Below are 8,881 nucleotides of genomic sequence, written 5' to 3'. Positions count from 1 at the left end.
TGCAGAATAATGGCCCCCCAAAGATAGAAAGGTCACAAGAGGTCTTATAAGAGGAGAGCAAGGAGGTCAATGTCAGAAAAAGGAGCTGCCATGACAGAGCAGAGGTGGAACAATGAACTTGGAAGATGGAGGGAGAGGCCAGGAGCCAAGGAATGCAGGCGACCTCCAGAGGCTCGAAAAGGCCTAGGAAACGATGCTTCTCTACAGCCTCCAGGAGGAGTGCAGCCCTGCTGACACCTTGATTTTAGCCCCGTATAACTCACTTCAGACTCCTGACCTCTGTGAGGTAATTTTGAATGGTGTTAAGTCACTAAGTTTGTGGTCATTTGTTCCAGCTGCCGTCTATAAACATTAATCACAATCGGCCAAAATCAATTCAAGAAGGGGTACAGAATCTGAATAGGCCACCAACCTCAGAAGAAATTGAAACTTTTTTCTCTTCCTATTTTTTTTTTTTTTTAAAGATTTTATTTTTCTCCTTTTTCTCCCCAAAGCCCCCCGGTACATAGTTGTATATTTCGTTGTGGGTCCTTCTAGTTGTGGCATGTGGGACGCTGCCTCAGCGTGGTCTGATGAGCAGTGCCATGTCCGCGCCCAGGATTCGATCCAACGAAACACTGGGCCGCCTGCAGCGGAGCGTGCGAACTTAACCACTCGGCCACGGGGCCAGCCCCTCTTCCTATTTTTAAATAAAGTATATTTTGCAAAAAAGGCATCAGATGGTCCTCTATGTGAGTGCCTTCAATTATCTGTTCAAAGAACAGATAGTTCTTATGCTATTTGAATACTTATAGAGCACAAAAACAGACAGAAAGCTTCACAACTGATTCTGTAAGGTTGTAAATGATCTTGATAACCTAAAATCGGACAGAGACAGCTGTATCTATGCTCATAGGTAAGACTTTTTTATATGTCTCCACTTAGTACTGAAAAAAATCTGATAAAATTCAACTTCCATACATGACTAAAAAAAAAATCTCTTAGCAAATTAAGAGCCACATAGGATGGGGCCGGCCTGGTGGTGCAGCAGTTAAGTTCGAGATTAAGTTCACACGTTCCATTTTGGCGGCCCGGGGTTTGCTGGTTTGGATCCCAGGTGCGGACCTACATACCGCTTGTCAAGCCATGCTGTGGTAGGCATCCCACATATAAAGTAGAGGAAGATGGGCACGGATGTGAGCTCAGGACCAGTCTTCCTCAGCAAAAAGAGGAGGATTGGTGGCATATGTTAGCTCAAGGCTAATCTTCCTCAAAAAAAAAAAAAAAAAAGGGCCACATAGGAACATAATAATGACTATTTATCAAGGGCCTGGCCCCGTGGCCGAGTGGTTAAAGTTCTACACACTCTCCTTCAGTGGCCCAGGTTTGCTGATTTGGGTGCCAGGTGCAGATCTACTCCACTCACCAGCCATGCTGTGGAGGTATCCCACATACAAAAAATAGAGGGAGATTGGCACAGATACTAGCTGAGGGCTAATATTCCCCAAAGCAAAAATAAAGAAAAAGAAAAAGACTATTTATCAAACATCATCAGCAAAGTCAATCAATTACTCATCTAGGGGAACTGGAAACTGATTGGACTAGGGGTAAGATTGAACTAGAAGACTCAGGATTTTAATGAGGCGCATCCTTTCTGAATAAACCTGCAGGTATAATACAATGTCAATCAAAATCCCAAAACTGTCCAAGTCAAGCAGGTTTTTTCATGACCACGTATAATGTAATCCTTTCCTTCTTCATTAATTCCAATGACCCTTCACATATGTAACATTCTAATGTCAGACAAGGCCTATGGACAAGGTCTCCTGCTCTCTCGATCTAGTGGTCTAGTCTTGTGCTAACTGCGTATTGTTTTAAAAACTATTTATCAGCTGATAGAGCTACGTCTCTCCCCATTACTTTCCTTTTTTTAAAAAAAAATTTTTTCTTTATATTGCCTGTTCATACTCTCAAATACTTCTAGACTCACTATTAAATTTTTTAAAAAGTATGAAATATATTGGAGTGGACTGGAATCTATATATTAATTGAAAAGGACTGGTCCTCTTCAGGAGCATCAGGTGCTTCTAACTAATTCAAAGCTTTTCTAAAATTAATAAATAGATGACACATATACATCATACTAAAATTATCCTTTGGCATTATTTTGAGGCTCTGCCACAGCACTGAAGGTTAGCTTCGATTCTTTTAATCCCAATGGGATAAAAATTGGAGAGCACCAAAACACAGAGACAGGTCAAACAGTTTCATACGCATGTTATTCCTCATTAGATGTAATCCCCAGATGACATCTGAAAGCTACAGGTGTTGCTTTCAGTTCTCTCTGCAAGTGGAAAACTTCAAAGAGTTCCCCAGATCCCCAATTCCATGTTGGTTTCACCTGCTGTCAAGAGCTGAATCTCTGCAGGGAATTTTCTAGCTATTTGCTCCAGAAATTGGAGGAGATGCTGTAGTTCTCTTTAAACAAAACTTTGAGGAGCTCACTTGATATTGACACATTATTACTAACTAAAGTCTATGCTTTCTTTAGAGTTCCTTAGTTCTTACCTAACTTCCTTTTCCTGTTCCAAGGTTTCATCCAGGATACTGATGCGGGGTCGGTGAGCCGAGGAGTCGAAAGAAAGATTTCTTAGACTCTCAAGATCTGGCAGTAGTGCTCTTTTTATTTAGAGAATAGTGTAGCATGGGGACAGGACCCATGGGCAGTCAGAGCTTCTGCTGCTGCCGCTTATGCTGCCCCCGCTGGCATGGGGACAGAGCCCATGGGCAGGCAGAGCCACTGCTGCTGCCCCCGCTGGCATGGGGACAGGACCCATGGGCAGGCAGAGCTGGTGCGTGGGGACAGGACCCACGGGCAGTCAGAGCTCCTGCTGCTGCCCCGAGTTGAGGGTTAGGGCTAATTTTATAAGGCATAGGTATATGATTCATCTCTTTACAAGACAAAGGAAAGAACATGAAAAAAAGTTAAAATGGTATCAGTGCGGGTGGGGTCTGGTCATTGGGTGATCCCATGACTTTTAGACAAGAATCAAATCGGATTAAGTAAAGGTTAGAAAGGTTAGACGCCACCACCCTAAACCAGTTACATGAGATTGCCAGACAGCAACCAACTTAAGTTCTTGCCTCTGGCATTGACCAAGAGCCTCTAGAGATAAGACCATCCCCCCCCTCTTCCTGGCACAGAGAGGGAGGCATCTTCACAGATAGAGGTTTCCCTTAGAAATGTAAATGTTTCCCAACAAAGGGGCAAACAAAGTCCACTCCTTGGAGCCTGAATCTCATCTGTAGTTTTAAAACTAACCAGCCTAAAAATCCTCATCATAAGCCATTTTAAAATTAAGCAGCCTAAAAATCCTCATCAGATACCACCTTACATTTCATTGTCATGGCTCCTTAGGCTCCCCTTGGCTGTGACAGTTTTTCAGAATGTCCTTGTTTCTGTTGACCTTGACAGTTTTGAGGAGCGCTGGTCAGGTATTTTGTAGAATGTCCCTCAATTGGGATTTGTCTGATGTTTTTCTAATGATTAGACCGGCAGGGGGTGGGGGGGCGGTTTCTGGAGGAGGTAAAGTGTCATTTTCATGACATCATATCAAGGGTACTATATTTGGTTGAATGGTGTCCCCCCAATTCATCTCTACCTGGAACCTCAGAACGTGACTTTATTTGGAAATAAAGTCTTTGTAGATGTGATGAAATTAAGATGAGATCATATAGATTAGGGCGGGCCCTGCTTCCATCAATGGCTGGTGTTCTTATAAGCAGACTAAACAGAGACCCAGAGGCAGCCATACAGGGAGAATGCCACATGACGGCAAAGATTGGAATTTTACCACCAACCAAGGAATGCCAAAGTTTGCAGGCAACTACCAGAAGCTAGGAGAGAAGCACGGAGCAGGTGCTTCCTCTGAGCCCCCAAGAGGGAACCAACCCTGCCAACTCTGGGTCTCCGACTTCTGGCCTCCAGAACTGTGAGAGAATAAACTTGTGTTGTTTTAAATCGTTCGTGGTAATTTGTCATGGCAGCCCTAGGAAGCTAAGACAGATACATACTACCGGCGTCAGTTACCACCGTTTGATATTGACCATGATCATCTGGTGGAGGCAGATTTTGCCAGCTTTCTCCACTGTAAAGTTACTCTTTTTTTCCCCTTTCCATACTGCGCTCTTAGGAAGGAAGTCACTGTACACAGCCCACCTTTGAGGGGTGGGGAGCTGTGCTCTGCATCAAAGGAGTGTTTATTTGTCGCTATTGTGAAAGAAATTTCTTCTTCCAATATTTTCATATATGTTATTACCAATATAAAGGACTGATATTATCTCTTGAAGAACTTTTGTACTGACTTTATTAAACCCCTTTATTAATTCTATTAGCTTTTTCCCCCCCATTTGATTTCTTTGTATCGTCTGGAATTATAGCTGCAAGCAGTGTTTTTGTCTCTTCTTTCCCAATGTTTACATATTACTTTTCTGTTTCAAGTCTTATTACATTGGCTAGGATTCCAGAAGACTATTAAAGAACAGCAGTGACCGACGATCTAGTGTACATCCTAGGATTTTTGTCCGTTGGGACCCTCATTTCTTTTGGGAAACTCCTCCTCCTCCACTCTGTAGTGTAATTCTGGTGGGACTATCGCCAGTCACAGATACTACCCAACTGTTTTGGTACAGAGCTGAGCACATGGTCCAGGTCGAGCCAAACATAAGACTCTATTTTCCCGGCCAGGGTGATTGCTCTAATGGTGGGCCAGAAACCGATGCAGGCCAACCACTTTTCTCCCTGTTTTTCGTTTGTTTGTAGCTAGAAGAGGAGGGGAAGGTCTGATCTTCTGGCTTAGAGAGGGGGAAATGGAGGAATGACATTCGCTGGAGGCCACACTCCCTTGCCCAGGAAAAGACAGGTCCTTTGCAGAGAAAGAATGAAGCCAAGGAGAGAATCAAAAACGGTGGGAGAGGAGGGAGGGGAAGAGAGATGGGGAGAGGAATGATAATGATCACATCTTTAAATTCCTCACTCCAAACTCCCTGGGTATGTGAGCCCCAAAATTGACGTTTTCTGTTTTCTTTGCTTAAGCTGGGTCACTTACAACAGAAGGAACTTTGACTACGACAGAAATCATCCTCACAGAAATCATCCTCGTCTTGGTAAAAACATTTGTTAGGCAAATAGTGTGTACTAGGCTGAGAACACATGGCCCATCTATACAATCTCATTTAATCCTCACAATAACCAGCGATTTAGATACTATTTCGAGTTTACAAATGAGGAAACAGGCTCTAGGAGGCAGCAAGTTGCCCACGTCTCCCACGTGGAACTCATCAGGTGTCTCGTGAATCCACATTTGCTAACGCTCACAGCTTCTTGTTCCCCATCCCAGGCCGATGGATAAATATCCAAGACCAGGGAACATGAGCTGTCTTACTTGGAAAGTGCGGGCTTGTTGTCCTCTCCTGGTAGATTCTAAGTTCTTTAATTGAACTTAGTGGTGGGAGGAAAGCAGGCTGCAAAATCCGAACCCAGTCTCAAAGCACGTGGTGAGTGCAACCTGTGGAGCGGGTACCATAAGGCCGGGAGGGAGGTGTCCGCGCTGCGCCCCTGGCTGGCCGCTAGCCGGGTCACGGGGTGAGAACGCTAGGTTCTTCCACGCCACACGTTTCAGACCGCGGGACTCCCAGGGGAGGCGCACAGCCCGGGCATGCCCTGGCGTTCCAGGCTCGGAGGACCCAGCCCCTGCAATGCTTTCCGTTTGTTTCTAGGGCTTTTCCAAACTTTGCCTTCCAAGTCCGGCCTTTGCAAGAACCGCGGGCGTCCACAACGGTGCGGAGGCGCGAGGGGCGCGCGAGATCGCAGACCGGCCGGCGGCGCGCTCAGCGGGGCCCCAGGCTGCGGGCGCGCGGCGGGCGGCCCGGGGCGGGGACTGGCGGGGGCCGGCCCTGCGCCCTCCCGGCGGCCGTGCCCGCGCTCCCCGGCCGCACGACGCCAGGCACATGGAGGCCCCCGAGGAGCCGGGGCCTCGCGGCCGGAGGGCCACCCCCGAGCGTCGCGCGCCGGGCCGCCTGCCGCTGTCCGACTTCCGAGAGGAGCTGCGGGCGCTCCTGGTCCTGGCGGGTCCCGCGGTGAGTGAGGCGGCCGTGGTCGGAGGCTGGTCCCGGCGGGGGCGGGGCCCGGGGACCGAGTGGCCCGGGAGACCTGGGGAGGGTGAGGCAGAACGAGCCGGGGGGACGGTGCCCAGAGCCGGCGGGCGCGTCCTCGCGCCTCCGCGTGCGTCCTGGCCGGAGCCGGGGCCGCCGGGGAGCGGGGACCTGCTCTCCAACGGGGCTCGCCCCGGGGGCCTTCTCTGGGTGCGGATGGCGGCGGAGCGAGCAAAAGTTACCAGAACCGCAAAACTCTCGGGAGCGGGGTTTGTTTGAAAACCAGGAGTAGCGTCTGGAAGCTCAGGCATCTAAACAAGGATCTTGAAGCGGAGGAGGAAGGCGAATTGTCCGTGGTGGATTTAGACGTCCAACACTGTTTCTTCGGAATCATCTAGTCAACCTCTGCACCAGGAAACCAGAGGCGTCCTGTCCCACACGCTCCTCCCCCGGGTGACTGTGTTCAAAAGACGTTTTTAATGTGGTTCTCTTTGGGGCTGAGGTTTTTTCTTATCTTCATGTGTAGGACTCTTTTTGCACGGTCTGTTTAAAAGTAAGGTGGGTTTTTAAAACCACAAGAACCACAAAAAATAAAATCCCATCCTTGTTCTTCTACCAGTTTGGGTGGGTTTTGAGCCAACGGGTAGGAGGACCTTTCATTGGACAAGAAGAACCTGGTGTGTTTTTAAGGCCGAAATAAGCCTTTGGCCATGGGGGTAGACATTCTGCACCTGTAATGATAAGGCGGGCAGGTGTGAGCTCCTGGCATGGGGACACAGTTGTTTGTGGAATCTTGAGATACCTGCCGTGGTGTGCACGGTGGCAAGAATAATGTCAGGGACAAAGCCATGAAACGACAAACCACACAGTGGGAAGGGGTTTGTAAAGTTCTCTCGCAGACTGAAAGCAGTACATGGTATGGAATCTGAGTACTTGGGGCTCAGTTCTCTGCTTTGATCTCAGAAGGTGAGTTGGGAAACAGCCACATGAACTTAAACAGTCTTGTCACCTCTTCTAGCCTCTGCTTATTCACCCATGAAATGAAGATAATCCGTGCTTTGGCCCGCACGCAGAGTTGCTGTGAGAAAGGTCTCCGTAGGGCTGTTATTGCTGTAATAGTACCAAAAAATAGATAAGGCAGCTTTCTGAGCCTAGCCCCTCCCAGCAACAGGTCCTTGGTCCCTGTTGGCCTCCACAGGAATCTCGTCCCCTTGATGCAGGGACCTCCCCCCATCTCCAGGGACAAGCACTAAGCCCCTCGCCCTTGCTGTTTGTGTGTACACTGTGGATACCCATATATGACCACGTTATTACAAATATAATGTAGGTTCTTTGTAGAAAAAATAGAAAACCAAAACAAAAGGAAAAAAAACCCTCTGAGATCTCATCACCAAGAGATACTCTGGGCATTTCCCTTCCAGCCCTCTGTGTGTGTTTGTGTGTGACTACTTTACGCAGGGAGGCCTAGAGTTCCGACCCCCCTTTAGTTGCTCAGGAACCGCCTGTGGAGCCCCTCCTGGTCTCTCTCCGCCTCTGTTCCTGTCTGCTCTGAGTTTCCCATTTTCTGAGGGGCTTGGGGGAGGAGGAGCTCACCCCTTCTTTTCCCTGCTCAGTGTCCAGTGCTCTGCTCTCCAGGCCACCCGTCAAACAGGTGGGATGCCCGAGCTGGCTCTGCTCTCCGTGGTGTTCTCTCTCCCATTCCGGGCCTCTCCTAGCAACCCTGACCTGTGAGGATCCAAGACAGGGTTCAGGTGAAGGTGCTAGAACTTACCGCTCGCCCACTGAGCTTTACGTGAGCCGTGTAAGAGAGAATAATGCAGAACACAAAAGAAAGTGTGAGATGGACACTGCTCATCTGAAAAGATGCTCTCCAAACTTTTTCCACTTATCCTGCAGAAGCTTTAGGAAAACATGTATTTGTGAGGCAGGGAAGACGGTAGTTGAAATAACTTAGTCTGGGCATTTGAACCATGCTTTCTCTTTGTCATTAGCATCTCACTGCCAGGCTGAATTGTCAGAGTCCTGAAAGGTAATCCCAAAGAGCCCCACAGGCGTGGGCTGTGCCCGCATGTAAGGAGGTGGAATAGCCTGGGCCCAAACTGAGGGAGCTTGTTTCCCTCTCTGTCGAGAGAGGAGTACCTGGGAGAGAGCTAGACGTCCTTCCAGAGCCGCAGGGCAGAGAGACCGGGCCGGCCCCGCAAGGGTGAGGGCATCTGGAGAGACTGGTTGACTGCAGTCAGAGGACTGCAACAGTTGTCTTTGACCCCGGAGGCTGTGGGGAAACAATTAGCAGGGAGTGTTTAGTGACAGGTCAGATTCGGCAGAAGCAAGTCGGTAGAGGGAGAAGGTAATCCAGGCCTAAGGTGTTGAAGGCCTAAGAGGAGAAGACTCTGTCAATCTGGAAGACGTTTCAAAGGGAGATACGGGTGGGTGCGCAGAGGAAACCTGGGAGTGGCCCAGGACCTTCCCTCTCTCCTCCCCAACCTCACCAAGGCCTGACTGTCTCCCTGCTGGATCTGTGCCTTCAGCTCTCCACTGGCGTGCTCCGAGCCCCGGCCGCTGCAGCCTCCACCTGGTCCCTCCCTCTTCAGCTCCTGCTCCCAAATGCCCCACATGGAGCCACCTACTCCTCTGCTTCAAACTAAATTTACCTAGGAGCTTGTCACCTGCTTTCCTTGGTCTTGTTAGGTCCTCTAGGGTTTGGTCCCCTGCCAAGCTGCCAGCCTTTATCTTGTTTTGCCATCTCCCA

The 8,881-nt window shown here is 48.9% G+C and overlaps 1 protein-coding gene across 2 annotated transcripts in view; it reads left to right on the top strand.

Moving 5' to 3' along the window:
- The first annotated feature begins 5,649 nt into the window (after window positions 1-5,649).
- SLC47A1 (solute carrier family 47 member 1) overlaps window positions 5,650-8,881 on the top strand; it is a 36,062-nt gene continuing 32,830 nt past the window's right edge. Inside the window, exon 1 of one of the 2 annotated variants that reach the window (XM_070228292.1) lies at window positions 5,650-6,117. In XM_070228292.1, coding sequence (XP_070084393.1) covers window positions 5,697-6,117 — 421 coding nt within the window. In that variant the 5' untranslated portion in view covers window positions 5,650-5,696. The remainder of the gene's footprint in view (window positions 6,118-8,881) is intronic. The other variant, XM_014729002.3, reaches the window with a different exon arrangement.

Source organism: Equus caballus, chromosome 11 (assembly GCF_041296265.1).
Source record: "Equus caballus isolate H_3958 breed thoroughbred chromosome 11, TB-T2T, whole genome shotgun sequence".
NCBI lineage: Eukaryota > Metazoa > Chordata > Mammalia > Perissodactyla > Equidae > Equus > Equus caballus.
This window is presented reverse-complemented; position numbering and strand designations above follow the sequence as displayed.